This window comes from Carassius auratus, chromosome 9 (genome assembly GCF_003368295.1).
Source record: "Carassius auratus strain Wakin chromosome 9, ASM336829v1, whole genome shotgun sequence".
Taxonomy (NCBI): Eukaryota; Metazoa; Chordata; class Actinopteri; order Cypriniformes; family Cyprinidae; genus Carassius; species Carassius auratus.
In genome coordinates, this window is record NC_039251.1 from 8,400,775 (window position 1) to 8,415,444 (window position 14,670).

The window sequence follows — 14,670 nt, forward strand, 5'->3', positions numbered from 1 at the left end:
ACTGCTAAAAGTTCACCAGGATGGCTGAAGACAGCTGGTTCTTCTATAGTCTCCTGAGGAAGAAGTAGTGTTGGTGCTGTACAATGAAGTAAAAGACTTATAAAAACATGTATACAAACCAAGCAAACATCAGACATCAAACAACATCACAAGTCATAGGCTTTAGGAAAGAGAGACTTGTGTATCTTTGATTTAAAAATATGTAATGTTTGTGCAGTTCTAATATGGAACGGTAACGTGTTCCGAAGTATAGGTGCAGCTATAGCAAAAACTCGATCACCCCTAGATTTTAATTTTGACTTTGGAACAGTTAACAAACTCTGGTTGGCAGGTAAGGGGGAGCGAAGCAATTTAAACATAAAAAAAAAAATACTATAAAATCAATTCTAAAGTGTTCTGGGAGCCAATGTAAAGACATTAACACAGGAGTAATATGTTCATATTTACGAATACTGATTAAAACACGTGCAGCCACATTGTGGACCATTTGTAATCTAGATATTGAAGAACTGTTTATTTCCAGATACAGGGCATTACAATAATCAATTCTAAAAGAAATAAAAGCATTGATTTGCAGTTTCAAAGTGCTTAAAACAAAGGAAGGTTTTCACTTTACCCAACGTTAATTTATTTACCTATCAAATTTAAGTGCACTATCGAAAAAGAAGTTTTTTACTCCTGATTTAACTGAAGAAGATAAAACCCCAACATTAACATGAGAAATATTTGGGACTTCAGAAAAGCCAAACACAATAAGCTCTGTTTTACTCTCATTTAGATAAGAAAAAATAAAATTATAAGACATCCAGGCTTTGACATCTGAGAGAGACCGCACAAGGGGTCTACACTATTTTTATGCTTCAGGGCCAAATAAATTTGAGTATTGTCTGCATAGCAGTGATAGTACAAGCCATGTTTTGTCAAAATAGAAGTTAAAGGAAGCATATATAAAGAAAACAATAAAGAGGCCAAAATAGAGCCTTGGGGGACCCCACAAGTCAGAGGGACAGCCCCAGAAAAATATAGTCCAATATTGATTGAGAAGCTTATATTTTTAAGATATGACTGAAACCAACTTAATGCAGTTCCACCGATGTGCACAACTTGTACTAGCCAAGCAAGCAAGACTTGCAAGAAACCAGCCATCATCCTCCAATACAAAAGTACCACAATAAGCTGTATTTTTTTTTTTTTGCAGAATGTAAACGATGCTGTTCGTGCTCTGCATTTAACCCATCCAAAGTGCACACACACACACTGTGAATATACACCCGGAGCAGTGGGCAGCCATTTATGCTGCGGTGCCCGGGGAGCAGTTGGGGGTTCGGTGCCTTGCTCAAGTGCACCTAAGTCATGGTATTGAGGGTGGAGAGAGCACTGTACATGCACTACCCCCACCCACAAATCCTGTCAGCCCGAGACTCGAACTCACAAGCCTTCAATTGCGAGTCCGACTCTCTAACCATTAGGCCACGACTTTCCCTATGTTGGACGCAACATAGCATTATTGCAGTTTAAAAAGTGAACTCACAATCTCTTATGATGATATAGAATCAGTGTAGCAGATAACACTCTCTTTGGAAATGTTGACCAGCCTGTGTAGATCTAGATTTAGGATAGAAATATTAATTATAATGATAATAGTGCATTCATGGTTTCATATAAGTACAGTCCGGGTTTATTTTAGCTTCATGTCATTTTAAAGGAGGCTCTGTTCACTCAATTTGTGCCTACGTACTTGGAAACTCCCTGTGCTTTTTTTTCCTCCTGCAGTATTTACTTAAGTGGGCTATAATTTGCGTTCTGTGAATCGGTTCAGGCGAGTGGCATGATCATATGATGAACCGTGTCAGTTTGGACCAAAACAAGTCAGTCACACATGAGTTTCTCTTTCTCTTTGATGAATTTGAGCATCCATCGGTGCACAGATCTCATCCTGTAATCCTGTCAGGCGGCCCTTGTTAGTTCTGCTCACTAAAACATGCCTCACTGTTCTGTGACTGTGGCTCATACTTAGAGCTGGGAATTTCTCAAGACCTCAGACCTTAAGTGTTCAAACTTTGTCACATAGCATCAATTAAGAGTTGACTTCATTATAATTCATGAGTTGGAATTAGAATTGGACACATGGACACGAAGTTGAATTTATTTAATTGTAAATTCTGTTAACAAACAAAACGAAGTGTTCTTCGAATCTTGGGCTGCATTTTTCAAAAGCAACTATGGTGTCAAGTTCCGTTGTTAACAGTTGAATTCAATGGAACTTAGGACCATAGTTAACAATGCTTTTGGGAAATATACCCATGGTCCATTCAATTTGTTAAATATAAAGAAGCATGTGAAAATCAAGTACACATTTCTATAGTTCTATATTATTCTTAAACAGATGTGTTTATGTATAAGGCCTATAAAACCTCAACCTCAACCTTATTTATTGATTTATTAATTTATTTACATGCATATGTCCAAATAGGAAAAATTAAAGACCGTATTAACATTTTGTTTTTAACGTTTGCTATGTAAATGACACATATTGCAATTATATGATTTATTTGCATTTAGTTTTTTTTTTTTAACTTTAGTATAATTTGCATTTCACTTCTGCATCTTGTTTGTTACCTGAATGCAAATTGAAATATTAAAAGAAATTAAAAATAATACTAATAATGCAATATTTATTATAATAATCATGATTATTTATTCATTCTCCAACATTAAAAATAAAATGACTTATTTAATTTATTTAGCAGCATATAATAATATTGTTATTGTTATTATTCTTATTCTTATTTTTTGTTGTTTTTGACAGATTGAGCATTTCTTTATTTACTTACTTAATCACTTACCCAAAGCTAAACACTGCTTAGTTTCAGGATGAGTTTAGAATTGAATAGTGGATTGCAAGAGCTACCCTGACAACTATTGTGAAACAACAGGATGAATCTGACCTCACCCGATGCACTCTGTACAGGATCATTGTCCACTAAACTCCTGCTCCATAAGATATGACTGCTGGAGATGAAAAAGATCAGTTCTTGTTAACATTTTAAGAAGCAGTCTAAACCACATAAGCCTGAAGGAAGTCTTTCTGAGCATGTAAGACCAGAACACTGACTTTACTTTGGCAATAGTAGCCTGATGATTAAGAAACTTTGTCGCTGATGTACAAAAATTGCAGCTTTTGTCCAAGATTGTGGTGACTCAAGATTTGGTAGGTTGCTCAGTGCTAAATATTGTGCTATGGTGCAATACTCTTAACCCAACATCCTGGGAAACAGTCTCTGCCTTCAACACTGTAGTTATACTGTAAACCACAGTCGTCAGGTTTTTTTTTAAGTTTTTTTTTTTTTATTTTCTTTCTTTCTTTTTCTTTTTATTAACCTTTAAAATAGGTTTAAATAGTTAAAGTTATTATTTATAGGTTTGCATATGATGAAGAGTGATTGCTGTGTGGCTATATATATATATATATATATATACAGTATTGTTCAAAATAATAGCAGTACAATGTGACTAACCAGAATAATCAAGGTTTTTAGTATATTTTTTATTGCTACGTGGCAAACAAGTTACCAGTAGGTTCAGTAGATTGTCAGAAAACAAACAAGACCCAGCATTCATGATATGCACGCTCTTAAGGCTGTGCAATTGGGCAATTAGTTGAAAGGGGTGTGTTCAAAAAAATAGCAGTGTCTACCTTTGACTGTACAAACTCAAAACTATTTTGTACAAACATATTTTTTTCTGGGATTTAGCAATCCTGTGAATCACTAAACTAATATTTAGTTGTATGACCACAGTTTTTTAAAACTGCTTGACATCTGGGTGGCATGGAGTCAACCAACTTGTGGCACCTCTCAGCTGTTATTCCACTCCATGATTCTTTAACAACATTCCACAATTCATTCACATTTCTTGGTTTTGCTTCAGAAACAGCATTTTTGATATCACCCCACAAGTTCTCAATTGGATTAAGGTCTGGAGATTGGGCTGGCCACTCCATAACATTAATTTTGTTGGTTTGGAACCAAGACTTTGCCCGTTTACTAGTGTGTTTTGGGTCATTGTCTTGTTGAAACAACCATTTCAAGGGCATGTCCTCTTCAGCATAGGGCAACATGACCTCTTCAAGTATTTTAACATATGCAAACTGATCCATGATCCCTGGTATGCGATAAATAGGCCCAACACCATAGTAGGAGAAACATGCCCATATCATGATGCTTGCACCTCCATGCTTCACTGTCTTCACTGTGTACTTTGGCTTGAATTCAGAGTTTGGGGGTCGTCTCACAAACTGCCTGTGGCCCTTGGACCCAAAAAGAAAAATTTTACTCTCATCAGTCCACAAAATGTTCCTCCATTTCTCTTTAGGCCAGTTGATGTGTTCTTTGGCAAATTGTAACCTCTTCTGCACATGCCTTTTTTTTAACAGAGGGACTTTGCGGGGGATTCTTGAAAATAGATTAGCTTCACACAGACGTCTTCTAACTGTCACAGTACTTACAGGTAACTCCAGACTGTAACGACAGATAAAAGAGGAGGAAGCAATTGCAGGCGATCAGATGTAGTTTATTGAGAAAGAGAGTCCAGGATGTTGGCAATGGCAAGGAAGGTCTACGGTGGCGTGAGATGAGCTGGGTGGTGAAGTCGGCGGTGCAGGTGAAGGTGGTCAATGGTTGAAACCAGGAACAGACCGGAACACTGACACGAGGACGACAACACTTAATCCACTCCAGCACACGAACACGGAAGACGGTAATCCAACTAGGACACGAAGACATGAGTGAGGATCGTGACAGTACCCTCTCCCCTAGGACGTCACCTGACGTTCCCAGCCTGCTTTACCTGTAGATTGTAATCATCTATAAGGTGGTGATCCAATATGTCCCGAGCAGGAACCCAGCTTCTCTCCTCCGGACCGTAACCTTCCCAATCCACCAAGTACTGAAAACCGCGTCCCCTCCGTCTAGAGTCCAGAATACGATTAACCGAATAGGTGGTCTCCCCATTAACGAGACGAGGCGGGGGGGGAACCGGAGCAGGCGGATTAAGACGGGAAGAAATCACCGATTTAATTTTGGACACGTGGAACACGGGATGAATCCTCCTGTACGCCGGAGGAAGGCTAAGACGCACGGTTACCGGATTAATAATCTTGGTAATAGAAAACGGGCCAATAAATTTGGGAGCAAGTTTGTTAGAAACGGAACGCATAGGAATATTCTGGGTAGAAAGCCACACTCTTTGACCGACGACGTAACGGGGAGGCTTCGACCGGTGGCGATCGGCCTTAGCCTTGGTGCGCGACCTAGCCTGGAGCAGAGCTCTGCGAGCTCTGGTCCAGGTGCGGTGACACCTCTGGACTAGTGCGTGTGCGGAGGGGACCGAAACCTCGGATTCCGTACTGACAAAATTAGGTGGTTGGTACCCTAAACTACACTTAAATGGAGACATGCCCGTAGATGACACTGGCAAAGAATTGTGTGCGTACTCCACAACTGAGAGTTGCTGACACCAGGACGAAGGATTATTGGAAACCAAACATCGCAAAACCCTCTCGACATCCTGATTGGCTCGTTCGGTTTGACCATTGCTCTGGGGATGGAACCCGGAAGAAAGACTAACAGTCGCTCCTAACAATTTACAAAATTCTCGCCAAAATTTGGACACAAATTGGGGACCCCTGTCAGAAACCACGTCTGTCGGGAGGCCATGTATGCGGAAGACGTGGTCAATGACAGCTACCGCTGTTTCCTTGGCTGAAGGTAATTTGGGCAAGGGAATAAAATGAGTCGCCTTCGAGAACCGGTCCACTACGGTTAAAATCACCGTATTGCCTCTAGAGGGCGGGAGGGCGGTGATAAAATCTAGCGAAATGTGGGACCAGGGTCTTGAAGGGACAGACAGCGGTAAGAGTAACCCATCTGGAGGTCGATTGGAAGTCTTACCAATAGCGCAAACTGAACAAGCCAAGACGAAATCGTGGACGTCACGAGCCATACCAGGCCACCAAAATCGTTGCTTGACTAGAAATCTAGTTCTACTAACCCCTGGGTGACAAGCAACACTGGAACAATGACCCCACTGGAGAACGTCTGACCGTAACCCCTCCGGCACAAACAATCGGTTCGGTGGGCAACGAGCCGGGGGCGTTACCCCTTCTAAGGCGGTCAACACCTTCGATTCGACCTCCCATCTGAGCGCGGAGATAATGATGGTCCCCGGTAAAATGGGCTCGGGAGTAGCAGTACGATCGGAACGCTCAAAAAGACGGGATAAAGCATCGGGTTTGATGTTTTTGGAACCCGGCCGGTAAGAAAGTGTAAAATCGAAACGACCGAAAAACAATGCCCACCGAGCCTGCCTGGAGTTAAGTCTTTTGGCGGTTCTAATGTATTCGAGATTCTTATGGTCCGTCCATACAATGAAAGGTACACCCGACCCCTCAAGCCAGTGACGCCATTCTTCCAGTGCAAGTTTGACTGCCAACAACTCTCGATTGCCAATGTCATAATTAACTTCTGCAGGAGATAAACGGTGAGAATAATACGCGCACGGATGCACCTTTCCGTCTGAGGATGCGCGTTGGGATAACACTGCTCCTACCCCCACCTCTGACGCGTCGACCTCCACTATGAATTGACGTGAGCGATCAGGGGTGACGAGAATGGGAGCTGAAACAAAGCAGCTTTTCAGTTTGACAAACGCAGCCTCAGCTGCGTCTGACCACCTGAACGTCAAACTAGGGGAGGTCAAGGCGGTCAGAGGAGCGGCTAGTTGGCTGAAATTGCGAATGAAACGCCGGTAAAAATTGGCGAACCCCAGAAATCTCTGCAGGGCCTTGCGAGACTCTGGGGATGGCCAATTTACCACAGCCTTAACCTTCTCAGGATCCATGCAAACACCCTCAGTCGAAATGATGTGTCCTAGAAAAGAAACAGACTGTGCATGAAAAACGCATTTCTCCGCCTTGACAAACAATCCATTCTCTAGCAACCGCAGAAGCACTCGTCGTACGTGTTGCACGTGTTCCTGGAGAGACGAAGAAAAAATCAATATGTCATCCAGGTAAACATATATGAACAGATCGACCATGTCTCGCAACACGTCATTAACGAGTGCTTGAAAGACTGCCGGCGAGTTGGTTAGCCCGAACGGCATAACGCAGTACTCAAAATGGCCTCTAGGGGTGTTAAAGGCAGTCTTCCACTCATCCCCCTCCCTGATGCGGACCAAATGATAAGCATTACGTAAGTCCAATTTAGTGAAAACGGACGCTCCCTGCAACCTCTCAAAAGCTGAAGACATAAGCGGTAAAGGATAGGTATTCTTTACCGTTATGTTGTTCAGCCCTCGGTAGTCAATGCAAGGTCGCAAGGATCCGTCCTTCTTTCCCACAAAAAAGAACCCCGCCCCCGCTGGAGAAGAAGAAGGGCGGATAAACCCCGTTGCTAGAGAACTGGATATATATTTCTCCATGGCCGCCGTCTCTGGAATAGACAAAGAATATAACTTGCCCTTAGGCGGAGAAGTACCTGGCAATAACTCTATCGCACAGTCATAGGGACGATGAGGAGGAAGAGAATCAGCACGAGACTTACTGAACACCTCCTTCAGGTCGTGGTACTCCGCGGGCACGCTAGCCAAATCCACTGCTTCCCCCACAGATCCAAGGCGCCAATTGATCCTGGGGTTGTGTTTCTGAAGCCAGGTGTGACCGAGAACGATGGGGGATTGAGGTGAGTCCGTGATGTAAAATGATATCTCCTCAGTATGGTTGCCAGATGTGGTGAGGGAAACAGGTAAGGTGGTCTGAGTGATGACTGGTAGTCTGTGTCCGTTGAGAGCAAAGGGTGCAATGGGGTGTTTGAGGGAGGTGAGAGGAATGTTAAGCTTACAAGCGAACTTGAAGTCCATGAAATTACCCTCTGCCCCAGAATCCAGCAAGGCGTGATGCTCGAGTGCGTGGGTGGACCACCGTAGACTCACCGGAAGGAGTGTCGATGTAGATGAGGTCTTCCTGGCAGAGATCCCACCCGATAGTAGCCTCCGTTTTACTATCGGGCTTGGTCTTTTACCGGACAACGCTGGATGTGATGTTCTTGACTGCCGCAGTATAAACATAGTCCCAGGGATCTCCGCCTGATCCTCTCCTCCCGGGAGAGCCGAGCTCGCCCCACCTGCATGGGTTCATGATCTCCCGGTGGGCTGACCGCAACATCTGAGCGCTGATACTGAGCCTCCGGTCTGTTCGCGAGAACTGTTCTCCCCCTCCGTCTGGTGGCTTGATCGAGTCGATTGTCAACTCTGATGGTGAGGTCAATCAGACTATTGAGAGAAGTGGGGAGCTCGACGGCGCGGATCTCCTGTTGGATGCGGTCAGCCAACCCATGCAGGAAGTGATCCCACTGCGCCTCTTCGTTCCACTTACACTCCGCCGCCAGGGTGCGGAACTCAATCGAGTAATCGGAGACGGACCTTTCCCCCTGACGTAGGTCCGTGAGAAGGCGAGCCGCTTCCCTCCCGGCGACGGAGCGGTCGAAGACCCGTCTCATCTCTTCCGAAAGGGCGTGGAACGAGGCACAGCAGCTGTCTTGGTTTTCCCACACCGCCGTCCCCCAGAGGGCAGCCCTTCCCGTAAGTAGTGATAAGACGAATGCCACCTTCATTTCCTCGGTGTAGAACGTGCGGGGCTGCATGGCGAAGTGCAGAGAACAATGAGACAGAAATGATCGACAGAACTCTGGCTCACCCGCATATTTCTCCGGGATGGGGAGGCGTGGTTCGGGCTGGGAAATCCCCCCGGAGACGATCGGCGGTGTGGGTGGCGTGGGAGGCGCAGCGGGTGACGGTTGTTGTTGGTGTTGCGTCTGGAGAGCGAGCTCGGACACCTTCGTCACCATTGCTTGGAAGGCTCGACCCATCTCATCTATCGCCTTGTCTTGGCGATCCATACGACCCACAGCTCGTTGCAGAAATTCTTCCAGATGAGATGGGGAGCGGTCGCCTGCTGCTTCCATGATGGTCAGATCCTTCTGTAACGACAGATAAAAGAGGAGGAAGCAATTGCAGGCGATCAGATGTAGTTTATTGAGAAAGAGAGTCCAGGATGTTGGCAATGGCAAGGAAGGTCTACGGTGGCGTGAGATGAGCTGGGTGGTGAAGTCGGCGGTGCAGGTGAAGGTGGTCAATGGTTGAAACCAGGAACAGACCGGAACACTGACACGAGGACGACAACACTTAATCCACTCCAGCACACGAACACGGAAGACGGTAATCCAACTAGGACACGAAGACATGAGTGAGGATCGTGACACAGACTGTCTTTGATCATCCTGGAGGTGATCATTGGCTGAGCCTTTGCCATTCTGGTTATTCTTCTATCCATTTTGATGGTTGTCTTCCGTTTTCTTCCACGTCTCTCTGGTTTTGCTCTCCATTTTAAGGCATTGGAGATCATTTTAGCTGAACAGCCTATCATTTTTTGCACCTCTTTATAGGTTTTCCCCTCTCTAATCAACTTTTTAATCAAAGTACGCTGTTCTTCTGAACAATGTCTTGAACGACCCATTTTCCTCAGCTTTCAAATGCATGTTCAACAAGTGTTGGCTTCATCCTTAAATAGGGGCCACCTGATTCACACCTGTTTCTTCACAAAATTGATGACCTCAGTGATTGAATGCCACACTGCTATTTTTTTGAACACACCCCTTTCAACTAATTCAACTAATTGCCCAATTGCACAGCCTTAAGAGCGTGCATATCATGAATGCTGGGTCTTGTTTGTTTTCTGACAATCTACTGAACCTACTGGTAACTTGTTTGCCACGTAGCAATAAAAAAATATACGAAAAACCTTGATTATTCTGGTTAGTCACATTGTACTGCTATTATTTTGAACAATACTGTATATATATTGTTTTGTCTTGTTTTGTTTTGTCTTATATTTTTTGTTTCAGATATTTTAGTATAATTTTTTTTATTATTTTATGTTTTTTTTTTTCATTTAGATTTGTGTTAATGATAACTGCTATATAAGAGCGGCTCTAAAGTCAAGTCTCAAAAGTCTTTTCGTAGTCTCTCGTGAAAAGGACAAAAATACAAGTGTCTTTGATGAAGTGCAAAATTCACTCGAATGTACCTTCAAATGACCGTAGTCTCAGATCTTTCCCATTTCACGTCCACTTCTGGCCGATTCTGAAAAAAAAAAAAAAAAAAAGTAGAGTCAAGGATCAAAGAAAGATGGAAGTGGAAGTAAACACCAAAAGTCGTAAAAAGCTGTGGAGGAGAAGAGTTTACAAAATACTGAGTGCCGATGAAGCGAGATGAGAGAGTGTGTCAGATTTTACAAAATGTGTTAAGGTTTAACATTTGGAGCAGCGGAGAAGAAAAAGTTTCCCAGCGGCACTATTATCATGCGTCTGATCTGCACACGGTTCTTAGCCGACCCAATCTTTACATTCGAATCCCAGCACACTCCCAGACACGGCTGAAACTAGATGTTGTTGCTCAGGAGAGTTTATCCACGAAATGCTTGGATTGTGTGTTGTTAACTACTTCTGAAATCTCTGCTTTCCCTCAGATGTGGTTGTAAAAACTGCTGTATGGGACTTCTTGGCAAAGGAGACAGATAACAGAGATAGGTGACCTAGATGATGACCTTTCTGCTCTGTGTTGTTCCGCCAGCGGTTGTACTGTATCTAATGGACTGATGTGTTTGTGTGACTGGCGAGAACCATAATGGGTTTGGTGGTGGTCATGCTAGATGGACATAACGAGGCTCTCAGAAGCACACAGAAAGTTGAGGTTGCCAAGCGTTCTCGCTCGGTGTCGGTGAAGCGGATGCGCTCTAGTTAGCGGTCAAGCCTCAGCTCTGGGAGGCTGTTTTGGGGGCTGCAGTAGTGCAAACTCTACAGCTGGGGTATAATTTCCCTCCAGCTTTATTACTCTTGGAAGACAGACTTTTTTTTTATTTTCTCAGGAATTGAGACAGACGTCTAGGGTCGCTAGTGGAACACAGATTTGATGATTCACATTACATCATTGACCACTCAGACCTCAAAAGCCTGAGGTTTCGCCTTTCAGCGGAGGCTGTTTTGAATCTCATTTAGGTTTTGAACAATTCCCAGGATGCTGGTCACATCTTTTTTATGCATTATATCACAGAAAACAGAATGTTTATGATTATTATTATTATTATTATTATTATTATTATTATTCATTTTTTTTTTATAAATTATTTCAGATACACTACCATTGTATAGTTTGGAATGATTATGATTTTAAACGTTTTTTTGAAAGAAGTCTTACATACTCACCAAGGCAACATTTATTGATAAAAACAAACAAATAAATAAATAAAAACAGTATTATTTTAAAGTAATATCAAAGTTTATTTGAATATATATATATATATATATATATATATATATATATATATATATATATATATATATATATATATATATATATATATATATATATATATATATATTTATTCCTGTATTTAAAACTTAAAAAAACAGCAGCCATTGCTCTAATCAAATCTCATTAATTTAATTTTAAATGGATAGTTTTTAATTTATGTATTTTTCTTATATATGACGGGTATATGTGTGTATTTAAATAAAATTATTATGAATGTAAAATTATTAATTTAACTTATAATTTTAGTTTTATAGTTTTCATTTATATTGTAAAATATTTTATAATTAAATTAAATGTTATTTTTTGTACATACATAAATGCATAGAATTTGATTTTTAATATGTTTTATTATTTTGCTCTATATATATTTACGTAAATCTATTTTATTAGTATAAATACTTATTTTACATATACAGTGCAAAAGTCTTAAGCCACTATTATTTTCACCAACAAAAATGGTTTTAAGTCTGTTATTTCTATCTTTTGTTTGTTTCTGTCTATATGTATATCTGTGTGTCAGTAGTAAATATCAGTTTACATTTTTTGTTGGTGAAAATAATAGTGGCCTAAGACTAAGGTACTGTACTGTATGTCTAGTATCTAAAATTGAAAGTGCTGCAAGCAAGGCTTCATCCAGAAACGTTTCCTTTTTAGTCCTCTTTTTAAAGTTTTCGATTGATTCCCTGGATGCCACTGACATCTTGTATACACATTATTTCTCTTGACTTCTTTAACCTTGCCATCGAGTTCAGTGATAGTTCGAAAAACCACAGAGTTGCCTGATACTGGAAAAGTAAAGCGGGACCTAGCGATCTCAGTGCTGTCTTGTCATGTCTTGTCTTCTCCTCATGGTGATTTCTTGTGTTCTGGTGCCATCTCAGACTTACATGGGTATTCTGAGGCTCGTCAGACTCGAGCTGGCCAATGACATCATGGATTCCTGGGGGCCAGAGGCCTCATAAATAAATGCCTTTCTCTGGCTCTGAATTGACGGGGGAATAAACTGTGCTGTGGATCCTGTGCTAAACTTCTGTATATGGTGCTTCTCAGCCACCAGACAGATTCACAGTAATGCTGGAGCTATGCGCTCTTGTCTAAATATTTACTTGGGCTGTTTAGTGATGCACCTACACACTGGAGATAGCCCATGTCTTCTCTTTCACTCTTTGATACCAGTTGATCAGTGTTTAACAGTATAACAGTGTAGAACCAGTAGTGTACACTTTGCATTCACATTTATGCATTTGGCAGATGATTGTATCCATATATCAGTTCATGCATTTCTTGAGAATTGAACCCATTTTTTACTGCATTTAAAATAGTTAAAAATGAAGAAAACAAACTTCCAGTTGTCTTACAGACATATAATGTGGAGGTTGTCATGAAAGCAGATTTCTTGAAGCCTTTTCAGTCATTTTTGCTTGTCAGTGTATTTAACTGCTTGCTTTCTTGTCTGTCTCTCTCACCTCAGGCCCCCAGCAATGACCTCCCACTGAAACTTATAGAGACAACAGTGAGTATTTCAAAACATCATTTACAACTCCATCGACATGTGCATGCATGCTTTCTTAAAATCGGTATAATCAGTGGTACCTTTGAAATACATGCATTGTATATATATATATATATATATATATATATATATATGTGTGTGTGTGTGTGTGTGTGTGTGTGTGTGTGTGTGTGTGTAATATAAAAAAAAAAACAATATATATATATATATATATATATATATATATATATATATATATATATATATAACAATAAATATTTTGCATTTAATTTTTTGTAATTAGTTTTTTTATTTGAGAATTGTGTAAATAAAATGTTATTAAAAATAATCATACAAAAAAAAAGATTTACATTTATTAGCTGTAATTTAAAGATATTTGTATTTGTGATTTTTATTTTATTTTATGCTTTAAAAAAATACAAACACTTTATACATATTAGTGCTGTCAAAGGATTAATCAAGTTAAAAAAAGTTTTTGTTTGCGTGTGTGTGTTCTAATTATGCATATAAAGTACATGTATTTACATGTCTAAATTTATATTCATATAATTGATTTGATAAATATATTGAATATATAAAAATAGCATATAATTCTGAAACATATGCATGCAGGTGTGTGTATTTATATATAAATAATAAATATAAATAGCACACACACACTTATTATGCAAACAAAAACTTTTATTTTGGATGCAGTTAATCACAGTTAATCATTTGAAAGCACTAATATGCATCTATAGAAAAATAACATTTTAACTCTTATAATAAGTTTTATTTTTGTAATATTTTACTTAATATATATATATATATATATATATATATATATATATATATATATATATATATATATATATATATATACATATATATATATATATATATAAATAAAATAGTATAATAGTATTTATAGATATTTATAGATAGAATTTAGAGAAATTGCAAACTTTCCTTTTCAGTCACCAAAAGCTAACATGGACAAGCTTGTTGGTCAGTATGAACATGATGATTATGTTTCCAGTGTTTTAAGAACAACAGTCAAATGCTGAATGTTTGAAGTGCTGGCGTTTGTTGGGTCAGTGTGAACACAGTGTGAAGTCATTACAGACATTGCTGCAGAAAGAACGGCTTTACGATATAAATATTTAGGTCTTTAGTGAAGACTGTTGCTATGCAGCTTCTGTAGTCTAAACTTCACCAGTCTAAACCTCACAGAGTGCTGAAGCTCAAATTATTGGTTGGATTAGCTAAACACAGCCACACTGGGGCTAGAATGACCGCCCAATGAATGAGCTTTAAAGGGACAGTACGCTTAAAAAGTCAATTCAGTCATAATTTACTCGCCCTCAAATAGTTCCAAACCTGTATGAGTTTCTTCTTTCTGAACATAAAAAGATATTTTGTTGATCATCAAACGGCTGACAGTAGCCATTGACTTTCATAGTTTGGAAACAAATGCCGTGGAAGTCAATGACTACCAACAACTGTTTGGTTACCAGCATTCTTCCAAATATCTTCTTTTGTGTTCAACAGAAGAAAGGTTTTCAACAACATGAGCGTGAATAAACGTTGACAGAATGTTCATTTTCAGGTGAGCACTGTCACTTTAAGTGATTAGCAGAGGAAAAGATGTCGTAGCTCAAGCATGTGTGTTCAGTTGTGCCGTCGCCCCCCTCTCAGAAGCCCCTCATGCCTGAGTGAAGAACACTCACACCAGACACAGCTGTGGA

The 14,670-nt window shown here is 40.3% G+C and overlaps 1 protein-coding gene across 10 annotated transcripts in view; it reads left to right on the forward strand.

Annotated features, from left to right (window-relative positions):
* LOC113108284 (tensin-1-like) overlaps nt 1–14,670 on the forward strand; it is a 242,767-nt gene that overhangs the window by 145,715 nt on the left and 82,382 nt on the right. For all 10 annotated transcript variants that reach the window (XM_026271224.1, XM_026271220.1, XM_026271223.1 and 7 more), the window contains one exon: nt 12,902–12,943. In XM_026271224.1, coding sequence (XP_026127009.1) covers nt 12,902–12,943 — 42 coding nt within the window. The remainder of the gene's footprint in view (nt 1–12,901; nt 12,944–14,670) is intronic.